At 39.6% G+C, this 15,861-nt stretch overlaps 1 protein-coding gene across 5 annotated transcripts in view; it reads left to right on the plus strand.

Annotated features, from left to right (window-relative positions):
* The first annotated feature begins 333 nt into the window (after window positions 1-333).
* Window positions 334-15,861, plus strand: part of MTMR7 (myotubularin related protein 7) — a 43,360-nt gene continuing 27,832 nt past the window's right edge. Inside the window, exons 1-4 of one of the 5 annotated variants that reach the window (XM_042053751.1) lie at window positions 334-474; window positions 880-996; window positions 12,848-12,970; window positions 14,514-14,676. In XM_042053751.1, the coding sequence (XP_041909685.1) occupies window positions 973-996; window positions 12,848-12,970; window positions 14,514-14,676 (310 nt within the window). In that variant the 5' untranslated portion in view covers window positions 334-474; window positions 880-972. Of the gene's footprint in view, window positions 475-686; window positions 997-8,683; window positions 8,791-12,847; window positions 12,999-14,513; window positions 14,677-15,861 lie in introns of those variants that run through there. The other 4 variants (XM_042053752.1, XM_042053754.1, XM_042053753.1 and 1 more) reach the window with 4 other exon arrangements.

Below are 15,861 nucleotides of genomic sequence, written 5' to 3' on the forward strand. Positions count from 1 at the left end.
TGGGGTTTGACACGTCTCCACATTTATTTCTATGCCTTAATGAGGCTAGTCCTTACCTGTGAAGAATTGCTGGAATACCTTGATCAATATAGAGGACCTGGGCATTTTACATTTATGGTGTACCTGAAATAATATACTAGCACCTCTAGTCATTTGCACATTGGCATAAACACTGAGAAGTTTCTCTTTTTGCTCTGAAAATGACAGCAATTCAAAGATGGTTAGAGATACCTGATCTTTATCTTCACATTGATAAACTGGGAAAACCATCTCAGTGTCATTTCTTTTTGCTCCACGAGGTAACACATCTCTATCAATAGGTAAGGCAAAAGATGTGAAAAGGCATTTCTGGCCTAAGGCTGAAAACTCTGAGTCACAGAAAATACTCCCTCGTGCAAATCGGAGGATGCAACAAAGTCGTGAATTACGGACACACAGAGCTTGAGATGAACAAAATTCAGTGCTTCAGTTTCAGTAAGTGCAGCTTTTGTCTTTGAGCTACTGTACACGCTGGGCCAGGGAACAAACAAAATGGGGGGAGGCGGTCTCAGACAGAGCTCGCTTTATGCTTCCGATCTTATCCTCCCTGAAAAAAGGGCAGAGCGATGTATTTCTGGATAAGCCAGCAGACCATGCGGTGGCGGTGCCCGGGGCGGCGGGGCCGGGCCGGGCCGGGCGCGGAGCATCCCCGCCGCCGGGGCCGCATGGCAGCTGCCGGGGAGGTGGAGCCAGCCGCTGACCTGCCGGCATCGCAGCACGGGCACGTCTTCTGCCGGCAATAAATCCTCCCTTCTTCCTTCCTATCTGTGCCGGAAAACGCGAGGAAAACAGAAAATGAAAATATATTATTAAAAAAAAATAATAATTTCTTTTTAACAGCAGGGCCGGAGGAAGCCGGGAGAGGCCAGGTGCGCAGGGCTGCCTCCGCCGGCGGCAGGCAGTGCATGAGGAGCTGGGCCGGGCGCTGCCTCCATGGAGCACATCCGGATGCCCAAGGTGGGTCCCGCCGGGCGGCCCCGGCCGCGGCAGCATCCCCGCGGCAGCATCCCCGCGGCCCCTCCTGCGGCGTCTGCTCCAGCCCCAAGGAGCCTTGCACCCGCAGTCTTGCGGGCCTCTATGGCCTTCCAGGTGATGTTGAGGGCTGGTTTTCGGCCAGCTTGCCATGATACCTGCCCAAAACGCCGAGAGGTGGGCGCGTTGCTCTGCGGTGTGGGCCGGGGATTTGTCGGGCTTCTCATTCAGTTCCTCTCTTCACGCAGGCACTGTCCCTGAGCTGTAGGTATCCGAAATGGGAGCCTGCTTTTACCTGCTATACGAAATGTGTTACCTGCTTTTCAGACGCCTTTAGTTTGCCCCAAGATTTCAGACTCGGTGATTAATTGATTTAGTGTTTTTTCCGTACATGTTTGATCTTCAGCCTACGTAATCAGTCTTTTTCTATAGCTTTCTAAGCACGAGGCCTGTATTTGTTAACAAAATTGCCACCTTGCTCTAAAAAAAAGATACAGTTTTAACACATAAAAGGTTTGGATTAAAAGTAATAATAAAAAAATGAACCAGAGCAATATGTTAATTTGAAATATTTTCATAATTATTTAGTTATTTATTTATTAACCCAATCCCCTGAAATAAGGAATTTATTTGTATTTATTTATTATCAATATTTAATATGATGACATGAATTTGAGATTAGGGCCTTGTATTTTGCCTGTCTTTTCTGGCCTTCAGGTGTTAAGCTGTAAATCTTCTAAGAAGATAGGCCTTTATAACAACTGCCTTTCCTCTCATCTCATTTCATGATCTGTTATCTGCCTTTTTGGGAAGGAAGAATTTCGGAATAGTATGATTGTATCCTACTGCAGGTAGGATACAGTCAGTGAAAGTTGTCTGAACAGATGCTTCTGACCATTTGCTGAAGAATGCTGAAAGCGTGAATGAGAAAAAATGCTGAAAACAAATTAAGAAGGGTAGGAAAATACCCTAAAAATAAATGGTTGTATTTGCTGTGAATGGAAGACCCAGGGAAGTCCCTGTTGCAGGCAATGGAAGCTCATCTGTTTTCTTTTCTACAACCAGGTCCTGAAAATATTACTCTGCGTATGTAAAACCCATTTCTGTATCTGATACTATGAGAAGGCACTGTACCAATGCCTCAGGTCACTGAAAATCTTAACTCAGTGTGAGGTGATTCTGCAGTCCTGGATCCTGGCAGTCTCTTACATTATAGCTATGCTAAAAGGTATCTGATAGAGCAGATTAGAAGGCATGATTTAAAGGTACAAGGGGTAAAAAAATCCTTTAAAATTTCCAACATAAATGTAGAAAATCAACATGAGCCACTACGGAAATACTTCATCTCTCCGGTTACTCCTAAATACACTGAAAAATCAGTGTGTCTACAGCTACCTAACAGAATTGATGGATTTGATTTTTTTTTTTAAACCCCTCAGCTTAAAATCCGTCACTGGAACAGTGTTGGGTTTTTTCTTTTGTTTTTATTGAATTTGGTTTTGATAATTTGGAATTGAACATGAAATGATTTCCAGTGTCAGTAATGTAAAAATAGATAAGGGAAAGCTCATAGTATCATGTGTTAGTCTCTGGTGTCACATTTCCTGACTCCATACAATCTTGTCCTGAGAGAAATTTGAGAAGTGACTGCCCGGCTCTGCAAAGGTATTAATCTCAGAATAATGACACTTCCCTTGATTCACAAACCCAGCCAAATGGAAAATCAAGATAAATCCCATACTTAGCAAATTAATAAAGTTGATAATATCTGAAAAAAATATTCTTGGCCCAAGTAAAAGCTTTTCCTTCAAAGGGAGGTCTATACTACATGGCACCCATTAGGTCTCAGCAATTGTTCCAATTTTAAGTGAAGTATGACTGTAGTGATTTATGGTTCATAAATATTAAAATTAATCTGATAGAACATAACAGACATTAAAAAAGCAGATGGTAATTCCATACCAATTGGATCAGTAGTTCATTAAGGTCACTACTCTGTGTCGGCGTGACAGAGGAGAGAGAGCATTTAGACCTGGCCACATTCTGCAGCTTCTCAGCATCTACAGTTGTATTAGAGTCCAACTCTTCCTAGTTACATTAGTGTCCATTTATGGACCTCTCTGTGTGAGTTAGCCAGTGCTCCTTATAGACAGGCTGACACTCTCTGGCTCCACAGCCTGCATGGAAGCAAGTTACAGAAGGTTGTGGCTTTACAAAAATTACCTTCTTCTGTTAAAATGTCCTGAGTAGCTTCCTTCAGTATTCCTTCCTTCTAGCTTCAAGGATTTGTTCAATAAAAATTCCATGTTCACCTTATCCACGTCTTCACAGTAAATCTTGATCACAACCCGCCAGATTCTGATAATTTGAGAGAAATGTCATCAATGACCCCAAGACCTCTTCCCTGTGTCGAGTACATTGTTCTGTAGATATGTTTTGGGTTGTTTTTCCTGTAGGTATTCTACTTTTGTCTGTCTGTGTTGAAGCTCCTATGTGTCTCTTTTGCCCACACACTGTTTTGTAAGACTCTTCTGGAGCAGGATTTCCCACTGCAAAAGCCATTCTGGTGCTTTCCCAACAGACTGTGTGTATCCACCTGCTAATACACTATTTGATGTACTGGCCACTGTTGTTCTATCATTATACTCTTGGTAGAAATAGGGTGCATATGGGATGTATGCCTGTATGAACAGATGTAGGCACTACATTTTCACAAGGTAAATGCCATCCTATGTATGAAGGCTGTAATTTTAAGTACATTTAAGAGTTGGAAACAGTCCCTCATTGCTAAATGGAATTATATATAACTCCCATACCCTTTTAAAAATTAAAAATTAGTCAAACCAGTGACTGACATGAATTTGGATTGAACGGCAAGATAGTTTAGGATAACTCTCCAGACCCAAAATACGACAAACAGCTCATAACAGTCAGAAAAAAAGAAATCAGCAATACTTTTGAACAGATTAGAAGCACGTTTTATGAGCATGTGTAGAGATATGCCTGATCATAGACAGGATGATAGCTAGCAGAGCTCTGTAGATATGTTCATAGGGCAACTTCATGCGCTGTAGTTAATCAGTTACTTTATTTTGTTTGTAACTCTACATATCATTTGTCTTTGTATATTGGCAGCAGGCCTACAGAATGGCATTATAATAAAGAACACATCAGATTTATCCCTGGTGTACTAGCTGTCTTAAGTGGACAGCCCAGAAATTCTTTTGGCTCAGTGTTAACAGAATACTTGGGATGACTTGAGTTGCTCAAGTGCTTTCATTTTTGTGATGTTATGGTGAGGTATTTCCTTTCGATGATGCCTCTCTCAGGCAGAGTTTAAGATATGCTCCCACATTAATGACAAATCTTTCTACCAGATACTTCACAGAACAAATTTCCAGCATGTGTAAATGAGTTGTGTGTTTGCTTTTTTTTCAATCTACTTTCCATAATTCTTGATTTTTTATAGTTTTATGACATGTTCTTTTTTCACAAAGTCTCCATCAGGAGACCCATATAATTTATATCCACTTTATATATGACAATGTAAATGGCAAAGTATTTGTCCAGGTGCTTATCCAGGTCAATAGCAAAATTGAACCCAGCATGCCCAGTCTTTACTCTCCAACTACATGTTCCGGGTTGCTGGATCTCCACCTTTTTTTTTTTTAGGTAAGTTAGCATATTCTACCACTGCTCTCTGTGTGCCTTCTGCTGAGATAAGATGTGATATTATAGTTATGTTCTCTGTATCTAAGCTACAATTCCTTTTTGGAAAATTTGATTTATTTCAGTTATGTAGAAAGGTGGCAGCAGTCCTGAGGTGATTATCAGGAAACACCTGGGGATGGGGACTGGAAGTTTCCCCCACAAGCTGGGGAATGGAGTGCCACAGGCACTTCACTATAGTACTAGAGTTTGGCTAAACTTTTATTTAGTTTGCTACTTAGAAAAGCTAGAAGAGGTGAGGCTGGCATGGCCTTTGCCTTTTATTGGTATTTTGGGTCATTAGGTTACAGCAGACACATTACTGCAACGTCTTTTAAGTGCCAAGTTGATTTTCTGCTTTTTGAGTATTGTGTGAAGGAGGTTTCTGTACTTTCCTCTAAGTCTACAACTTAGAGAATGTATCTTACAATTCAGCTGGTGTTTTCTGATTCCATAATTGTTTTCTCACTTTACATCATGGTTAAAAATTGTTTAGCCTGTTCTGGGTCCAGTAATGTTTGATGGCTTTAAATATGTCACTCCACTGCTTTAGTCAAATGATGTATTCAAACATCTACACTAATCCTGGACACATTTAACTCTGATTTCGTGAGTTATGGATTTTTTCTTGTTCATAAATCTTCCTTATTTAGAATGCAATTTAGTTTTCTTTGGGTTCTATTTATTCCATCTTTGTGCTATGAAACTTTGAGCACAAAGGATATGTTTAATACAAGTGAACTTTGTAGTATACTATGCCTGCAAATGTTCTGTGGTAACATCAGACTGGAGGTGGATAAAATGAAAACAGGAACTGCAGAAAATATCCACATGTTGTGGGATTAAAATATTTGTTTGGAATTTTGCTATAAAATATTTGTTTTGAATTAGTCATCAAGCTACCTTCTTATTAGTGTGAGTTTTGATAAAAACAAAATCTTGTAACAGCCATTATCCTCAAAATATTTAGTCAAAAATGGTCAGAAGATCACACAGACTTTCATATTTTCAATAATGTGACACTCAATAAAGAGGTAGCTGGATAAAGTCACAAAACAAGCTCTAAAATTCATGGATAGTCATGTATTTTAATTTGTTGTCTTGGTATTTGTGTCCAAAGCAGTAACTCTAAACCTTACTGCACTTGAAAAATAGTACTGAAAATCATTAAGACAGCATGTCTGCAGGGTCCTCTTTGATTTTTTTTATGCACAGTAGGAGACTGAGGTTGGAATGAAGGATTTGGGAAGTTTGGCTTTGGGGTGGTCAAGGCTGGAATCTCTAGGCCTGCTGTTAACGGACCCAAGTGGGTGGGATTTGACCTATTGATGTCTGTAAACTAAAGGAATGATCTATTTGCAGTAGAAAATGCACACTGACATTTCCCGCTGTGCAGGTGTACTCTGCTGAGAAGGACAGGTCCTTCTCCCACCAGAAAAGGGAGTCCTACAAATCCATTTTTAATGCAAATCTCTCATGGCCTGCACAGCTGAAATGGCTTGGTACTGCTGCTCTAAAATAGGCTGCTGAACAGGGCATGGTTTTAAACATGGAACAGAAAAGCCTGTATCAAATACAGGAGTTTAAGGATATATTTCTTTTCAGTATCCCTTGGCTGCATGGGGAATTCTTTCTCCCTATATATCTTTTCAGAACCAAATCTGAACAAATTTGGCAAGTGTATTAAGATTTACTGCCTTGAGGAAGCCCTATTTTTCCTAGATCAAAGCTCTTAGATAGGATTTTTAATAGAATACACTTAGTTGCTCTCTTCTTCTTTTCTAGATAATACAGACTGAAAGAGAAAACTTCATGTATGAGCCTTGTGTTACAATGTTGACACTGTATTGCAATGCTCTATACTCTTGTAATAGGTTCCTGTTTGCTGCTCCCATTGTACAGCTGCTACTCAGGTATATCTGATAATGTGGTGTTGACCTCACTCTTTTCATGGATCTTAGCAGACAATAGTTTCTTTTTTTTAAAGCCAAATTATTAGGTAGTTTGTTCTCTGTCTTGCTATTATGAATCATTCCTTATTATTTTTCCAGCTCTTTTCCAGTATTTTTATTTCACTTGAGTCCTTTAATAAATTAAACTTGTTCAGATTTTTCTTGAATATTTCCCCCCATCCTGCCAGATTTGCCCTGAGGAAACTTTTTACAATGCATATCTTAAGATGTGTTTGCTTAAATTTAGTGATTTACTTTTGGCTTTGTTTGAGTCTTTTGACATATGCAACCATCTAACTTCATAGACTGATTGTGCATTATTTCACTTGGCAGATCTTTTCAGAGATGGAAATATAAAAAAGTAACATGGATCAAGTACAGTTTTTATGATTCTTATGAAATAGAATAGAAACCACATTAAAAGGCAGCATCAATTGGCAATTCAGTTTTCTTTTATTCTTGTTCCAAGATCATGCAAAAAAGATCACTTATTGTATATTTTGTTTAGCAAGTACAACACTACTATCTTTGTGTTGAAAAAAAAGTAATAGCATTTGATCTTTTCCATGTTGTCTTTTTTCACTCTCAGGAATTTTGCTAAACACATGGATAGCTGGGGTCAACCAGGGTGAAGAAAGCTCAAATATTCCACTTGGCCTCAAACCACACCAGCTGTGCTCCTTTTTTCTCATTAGGCTCAGGCTTTTGGCTTTCACAAGCTCTTCCCTTAGCTTTTGTCTGCCTGCAGTGCTGAGGCCAGTGAGAGTCCTGTCATGAATTCCCAGGATGCAGTTTCTTCCTGCTTTTACTCATGTGTGTAACATCATAAGGAGAGTAGGGAAGGCAGCAGAAATCCCATGTCAGTCTAGGAGCCCAAGGGGATGGACAAGAAGAAGCATTCATAGGAGTGTGTGCCCCTACGGCCCAGCCCTGTTCCTTGGCTTTGGGTCAACCTTTTCATCAGCAGAGATCTTCGTGAAAGTGGCCTTTTTTTACCCTTGAAGAATCACTGAAACTCATTTGTACAGTCAAATTTCAAGGTACTTTATCAACTTTTATATGAAACTTGCTTTCACAGGTTGTTGCAAAGCAGTGAATTTTAACTGTGAACAATAGAGAAGCTCCTGAGGATGTGGTCTGAGTGAGGACATTCCCTGCTTACCTTTAATTGGAGCTTTCTCCTGGCTGGGAGGGTTTTCTGGCCTTTCTCCTTGTGATAAGGAATTGGAGGAGACAAATTAGTCAGGGTTCCTCCTAAAGGAACGGGGAACACTTGCTGAAACGGGAGCTGATCTCTTTTGTTCTTGGCTGACAAATAGGCTTTTCAGCTTCTTCAAGATGCTCAGTGATAATGGGCAGGTCAGTGATGACCATGGCCGAACTGGCTGTTCAAGTGTCTTCTACTTCAGGTTAGCTAATGCATAGGAAGCAAACACATAGACTTAAAACCTATGTAGTGAGAACAAAACTCTTTGAGATGGTTTTCATAATTCAAAATTTCATTTCATTTGAAAATCCTACAGTAGAGACCAGTTTTTGTCAGATAGCATCTGCATGCTGCACATGAGCTTTGCTCTGACAGGAAGCTCCAGTTCTGGCCAATCTGCCACTTTTGTTTTTCTCCTCTTTCCCTGCTCAGTCTGAGCCCACTGTCAGAACTGATCCTGCATTTATATGAAAAAGCTTTCCCATGTGGAACTGTGAACAGCCTGAAATAGTAGCAGTAACTTCTGCACTGTTTTGCCATGCTGACGTGTGTGGAGAAACAGCTTTAAGACATAAGGACAAAGGTAGCATATTCAAAAAGCATTCAAATATAGGCCATGCAGTCAAAGCTTATTTAAAAAGTTATCTAAACTAAAAATGAAAACAAATTAGGGTACATGAATATTTTTAGGAATAACATTTTGGCATCCAAACTTTTCCAAATGCTTTCAGGGTCATATACATATACATATACATATACATATACATATACATATACATATACATATACATATACTCTTCCTTAGGTGGGAGTCCCATTGAAACTGGTGGGAGTTGAACCTGAAAAAAACTGGCCCATGATTTTCCCTAATATGACTTTTTTTTCTTAAATGACCTCCTGGCAACCTTGTTCGTAAGTCATTTATCATGCTTATTCTCTGAGTAAAAAATGCCTTCCGTCTGTTCTTAATCTGTGTTCCCTTTAACTTCTATTTTTGCCTCCTTTTTTTTGTCATCTGTGTTGCATTGAAAATAGAGTTTCTGGGCAACTTTATTTATCTCCATGTAAGCAGTTGTAGTCATTGAAATAAATCTCCTGGTGGCCTTTTCTTTAAGCCTAGACAACCACAGTCATCAGGAAAAAACAAAAAAAAAAAAGACATGGGTAAGAGCTTCAAATTAATTATTTAAATTATCGAAGTTTTACTTAGATGCCACTCTCTAGACTGCCTTGGTTAATGCTTTGCTTTTAACTCCTTGAGGTCTTCCAGCTCTCAGCTTTACAGATTTATATTTTCTGATCTGGTCTCTCCCACCAGCTGTTCATTTTAGGCAAAGCACATGTGCATGGTGTCTTCGGTTACAATGTAAGATGTAACCAAAAGTATGTATTCTATCACCATCTGTTGAAACCAGGTGGGGCAGGGTTCTTTATCTCTTCCGTGACACATCCCTCCAGGGGGGTTGATAACTCCCTCCAGGGTAGATCTTCTGTTAATAGGCCATCTAACCTCACTGCCTGACTCATAAAGTTACATCATCCCATTGTGCAATGGGGGGGGAGGAACCAAGTGTTCCTACCTCGATATAATCTGAGGTTTGGAACACCACAAGCCCTACCGACTGGGTTCCCAGAGGACAAGAGCTACATAACCACCACTGGACCTTCAGAGGAAGACCAGGCCTTTCTACAGGATCACCACTTCAACAACAGAACCGTATCTATCACTTCAAACAGGACTGCTGCCACCAGCCTGCTCAGCAGGGTGTCAGGTTAAGCCAGTGTTTCTGTGTTATTGCCTTCTTATATATACTAGTAAGGACCCGTTATTCCTGTTTCCCATATATTTGCCTGAAAGCCCCTGAATTCCAAAACTGTAATAATTTGGAGGGAAGAGGGTTACATTTTCCATTCCAAGGGAGGCTCCCGCCTTCCTTAGCAGACACCTGTCTTTCAAACCAAAACGCATGGTCTCTACGCTTTTTCCTGACATGTACATACATAATTTCCTACATTTTCCAATAAAGTCTACAGTCATTTTGGTGAAAAAACAGAGCATTTTTTTTTTAGAAAAAAAAAAGAAAAATAATGATTATCTCTTTCTGATATGAAATTTAAATTTTGGCTATTGATGCTGATTTCTCAGCATGCTGTGACTTTTTAGATACAAAAACTCCTCTTCTTCCAAAGCACTATTGCAACGTGTGTTCCCCTCTCGTGGAAATGAACATATTCTCATCTCCTCTATTCCCAAACTCTCTAGGTTTAATGACACTGATCTTTTCCTGATTGGGAGGGTGCAGAAGAAGAAAGAAGGCTCATTCTCTGAATCCTTTGATCAGCAGATTGAAATTGAAGATTGAGCAATGCCTCATTATACTGATGGACTAAATTTATCATTAATAAATACAAGATAATACACGTGGTGGGTAGATCTTATGTATGCAGGCATGACTAAGAGTTACAATTGCTAGTTCTACAAAAACCCAAAAAACAAAAAATACACCCCAAAAAACAATTAACGCAAACTCCACTGTGTTCAGCAGAGGACAAAAAAGTAAGCAACGTTTGAGAACTTTTAGAAACTAAATAGAAAGCAAAACTGGAAATATTACTATTCCACTACACAAACTACAAAAACCTGTTATACATCCAACTTTTGAATTCTGTTTGCACTTTTGACCTCTTCTCAGGAAGTAGACCTCATGCAGAATAATCGAAGTGTGGAAGAGCTTGTCTGGAATGGCTTCCATAAAGGTCACAACTATGTAAAGTTGGGCTCTTCACTCTTGGAACGTGAGGATGGAGGGGACAGCACGTGTGGCATGTTACATGCTGGCAGATTCAAAAAGAGCAGGAGGAAGGGATTTTATTGTACAACGTATAGCTGAAATGTGAAGTTCACTCTCACAGGGTGTTATGGATGCCAATGGGTTACAGAGATTCAAAATGTTATTTAATAAAATTAATGGAATGTAAACATAGTTATGGCTGTTAAAAAGTATGACCTCAGCTTAGGAAGGCCCCAGAGCTGAGCTGAGATCCTGGGGGAGCATGAGTACATGCCTGCCTTTCACACTCTTCCTTCAGCTGCTGCAAATGTCTGTTCTTGAGAGACAAACTGCAGAGAGAGGTGAATTCTGATCTCCCCCGGTGCAGCCACTGCATTTGCTTTGAGGAAATCAGACTTACCACACAGCTCTTACTGCAACTGTTCCTGTTCATTCACATCCAACCTTTAATTTATTTGTAGCTCTGTATTAAAAAAAAATCAAACCACAACCAAAGAGGAGCTTTGTTGGTTAGCATTTTTCAGTCATGGGGCTGTGATTGATGAGAAGGGAAGGATGTGACCCAGGAGGTCTGGAAATTCATCCCTCTGCCCTACCCCGCTGTGTGGATACTTGCTTTTCTTGTGTGTCATGGCCCATGGCAGCTCACTTTGTAGGCTGGGGTGACGAGTGCCTTGTGCAAGATCAGTGCCTGTGCAGCAGAGTCCTTGTTGGCTGGACTGCAGTGTAGGGACTTTTTTTCATCCAGACAATGCTGATTTTTATTGGTTTTGTGGGTTCTTTTAAGAAGAGCACTGCCTACATTCTTCTTTTGTGTCATTCCTCCTCTTTTGCTTACTGCTGGGTTAATATTGTATTTCTTTCATTCCTCCTCCAGCCAATACATGACCTCTGAAGTAGATGGCCCTGGGAAAAGACTTCATCCATGCTTTCTAGGAGTTCCGTTTTTTTTTTTTCTTTAAATAAATAGTTTTATTTTCGTTTAAAACAAATTATAACTGGCCTTGAGGGAGAAGACTCTGCTTTAATAATTGTTTGATTTTAAGCATTTTGCTACTAAACTGGCTTATTTTCATTTTAAGGTTTTCTTCATTCCTAGTTTTAAAATAGTCCAATATATCTGGAATACACATTGCAAACATGTAATCCTCAGATGCTGGCATTCTGTTTTTCAGGAAAACCAACTCATTTTAGTTTTAAAATTGTTGTAATAGAAGATCCGTCAAATCCATGGCAGCAAATTAGTAACTGTTTTGGGCAGGTTTCATCCCACTGAATATCCAACTTGTTTATTTTTTATTATTCTAGTTTCTTAGTCAGAAATCATAGAAGCCTAGAATGGTTTGTGTTCAAAGGAACCTTAAAGATCATCTAGTTCCTACCCCTAGTAGGCGCCTATAGTACATGCCATATACAAAACATTAATGATGTACAAGTCACAAGCTGGTGATCTGAGAGTTAATAACATGCTATGGATATATAATTAATAACGTCCTGTTGTCAGGAGTGCAGCAAAGAGACAATGCCCATTTTGTGCCCAAGGTGGGAGAGCAGTGGAAGTGGAGTTCTTGAGTCCCATTGAAAAGTGATTGAAGGCAAATCTTCCAGTGTGACCGCTGCTATGAGCATTAACAGGAATGTAGGGACAAACATCAAAATGCTTCTTTTAAACTCTTACCTCTTTTAATGTTGTTTTAAATCTTAACAGAGATTTGCATGGGAGAAAATTTGCCTGAGTGAGACCCATTGAAGAAAGACACTCCACCACTATTATTTCCTGCTTATTATTATTATTTTAATTTAGCTGGAATGGCTTGAATGGAAAACATGGAGCTAAGAGTTTAGCTGAAAGACAGGGCCTGCCTTGCTGCCACGGTGTTTTGGTAAGATGAGATCACAAGGAAGAGCTCAAGGGAGAAACTGTCTTTGAAAGTGTTACTAAACAGGATTTTGAATACAGAGGTACTACAAGAGAGGGGAAAAAAAGGAACATTAAGGAAGATCTGGAAGTAGATCACATAATGTAATCACATTTTCTCATATAGTTAACTTCTTTGATATTTAATGTGCTGGAAATAACTTTGTAACAGACAAAATGTGAACATTCAGCTCTCACTATTGAGCTGTCTGTCATAGCCTAATTGTTTATTTTTTTTCTCTGTCACTTTTTTGTGTAGGTGGAAAATGTTAGGTTACTTGATCGTTTATCTTCAAGAAGAGCTGTGGTGGGAACTTTATATTTAACAGCTACCCATGTCATATTTGTGGAGAATGGTTCTGAAACTCGGAAAGAAACCTGGGTATGAACTTTTGTTACTTCACTTAGCTGTAAGTGTGTGGCACTTTACTGATGCTAATTTGAAAATTACTTCCAAAACACTTTACACATAGTAAATTAGTTTATATGGATGCTTTTATGATGCCATGTGAAGTTCCAGCCTAGTAATTTTCAAAAATTTTCAGTGGATTCCAGATACTATGATACAGTAAGAGGAGTAGAAGGGCTTTCACTGTATGAATACCAGATGTGATTGACTGAGGAACAGCTGCTGTAAACTGCACTGTTGCTCCTATCATCCAGGAAGAGTGGAGGAGAAATGTCTAGAATGCGAGCTACTTCTTTGGCTTTGTCAATTCTTGGTCTTCTCCCTTACTGCTAGTGTTGTATCAGTGATTTTGTTGGTTTAATACTTTAATTTTTTTTATAAATTAGTATTTTGAATTACCTGTTTTGATTGATTGACAACATACATTGCATTTTGTTGTGGTTTAACCCCAGGCATTGACCAAGCCCCACACAGTCACTCACTCACTCCCCCAACCAGCAGAATCAGGGAGAGAATCTAAAGGGTAGAAGGTAGAAAACTCATGGGTTAAGATAAAGACAGTTTAATAGGGAAAGCAAAAGCCATGCACACAGGCAAAGCAAAACAAGGAATGAATTCACTGCTTCCCACAGACATGCAGGTGTTCAGCCATCTCCAGAAGAACAGGCCCCCATCACGTGTAACAGTGACTTGGGAAGACAAAAACCATCACTCCATGTGCCCTGCTTCCTCCTTCCTCCCACTTTACATACTGAGCATGATGCCACATGGTCTGGAATATCCCCTTGGTCAGTTGGGGTCAGCTGTCCTGACTGTGTCTCTTCCCAACCCCCCATACACTCTCAGTCTCCTTGCCAGCATTGCAGTAGACCTTGGCTCTGTGTAAGCAATAACAAAGCCATCTCTCCCTTATCAACTGTGTTCAGTGCAAATCCAAAACACAGCCCCATACCAGCCACTGTGAAGGAAATTAACTCCACCCAGCCAAAACCAGCACACATGCACACATATAGGTACAGCTATTGCTCGGTGTCATACATTTGAGAGTCTTTTATGCAGCTTAATTATGCACCCCTTGTCCATTTTTGCACTAATTAACTCCATCTTCCTTTAATCCCACTATTCCTGACCAGGTTTTTATTGTAATGTTTCATGTTGTTTGATGCAGTATTTAAAATTGTATCAACATTACCATTCTACCCATGAGGAGGCACAATATTTTAGCCTTATGAAACTGATGCTGGTTCACCTTTTCACTGTGCAAATAGATGAAAATAGCTTTGACAACCACTAGCTTACACTAAAGCAAGCAAACAAAAAGCTTTGGGTAACATGAGCAGGGTGATGTTTGAGCAGCTGTAACACTCCAGAAATGCCTCTTTGTCTGCAGGTGGGGAGAGTGGGGATTTTCTGAAACAGTAGTGGAAGCTACTGTGCCTGCCCTGGCACATCATTATAAATAATTACTTTTCTTCTTAAAGATTTGACTGGCATTACTGTTTTCAACTCCCTGCAGGTTCTCCACAGCCAAATTTCCTCTATTGAGAAGCAGGCCACCACTGCCACTGGTTGCCCATTACTGATCCGGTGCAAGAACTTCCAGGTCATCCAGCTGGTCATCCCTCAGGAACGAGACTGCCATGATGTTTACATATCTCTGATACGTCTGGCTCGACCAGGTATGGGAAGAAAACAGCACAAAAATCAATCCTCATCCTGAAGAGGGAGAATTTAATGGAAGAAGTGTATCTGTGCGTCTTTGTCCTTTGTGGGTTAAGAAAAAAAGGTTCCTTAGAGATATATTATGAGAGAAATGCTGATATAATCATTTGTGGAGCAATGAAGAAAGCTCATTATAACAAGTAGTTCATTCCATAAAGTATGACATGAACTTCTATTTAAAATAATACTCTAGGGCATCATGGGCCATAAAATATGTTATAATGCTATTTTATGTGCAACTCATTTGCTGGATGACTTGTGTAAATGTAAATTTAGGAGAATACTCTAAATTCAGGGAACTTTGATGTCCCTGTCGTAACAAAAACTTTACAATATATTTAGTGGTCCTGTCAAGATTTTCATTTTGGCTTTCTGTGCTGTGCAGAAATTCCTTAAAATCAGTGAAAGGTTTTGCAGCAAGTAGTTGTTTAATTTCACTGTGCTGTCTGTGTTTTGGCCTATTATTATCATCTATGTTTTGAATACGCCCTATGTGTTTCTGAATTCAGTTCAAGATCCTTTTGAAACCTTTCCCCTTTTCAATGAAAAACCAAATGTTGCATCAAAGCCCAACATTTGATTGCCTACATTATAGCTCCTCTCTGCGCTATGCTCTCCTAAGAACCAGCTGACAAAGCTTTTGGATTATTTTAAACTATAACTCTAGAAATATAACATCAGCTTTTGTTCTTTACTATTATTTTAACAGTATGCAAAGAAATTGTCTGTTGTAGTCTTTACAAATCTGGCAACACTGGCTTTAAATTTTTTTCTTGTTAGGAGAGCACCAATTTTATCTACTGTGTAGAGGGGAAAGAAATTGCGGAGTCCACCAGCACAGCTACTGAACTTTATAAAGTACTAGTAGCAGCAGTAGTACTACATAACTGTAGCAGAAGTAACTTGGTAAGCTAGGTGATGCAGGATGAAAGTAATCAGAGAAATTAAAAAAAAATGAGAAAATTTCCGTCAGTGGTTCTGCTGATGTAAATCTGGATTCATTCCATGCACCTCAGCTGCAAGTACATGTTCATGTATGCTGGAAGGCATGTGATTCTGTAATCCTTTTTCTTGGAGGCAGGAGGAGGTGTGTCTGCTATGCACCAGAATGATGAAAGGAAGAGTAGGTGAGGACCCTGAAT

This window comes from Corvus kubaryi, unplaced genomic scaffold (assembly GCF_017639235.1).
Source record: "Corvus kubaryi isolate FWS band 111438036 unplaced genomic scaffold, C.kubaryi_AGA036_p1.0 split1-131, whole genome shotgun sequence".
In the NCBI taxonomy this organism is placed as follows: domain Eukaryota; kingdom Metazoa; phylum Chordata; class Aves; order Passeriformes; family Corvidae; genus Corvus; species Corvus kubaryi.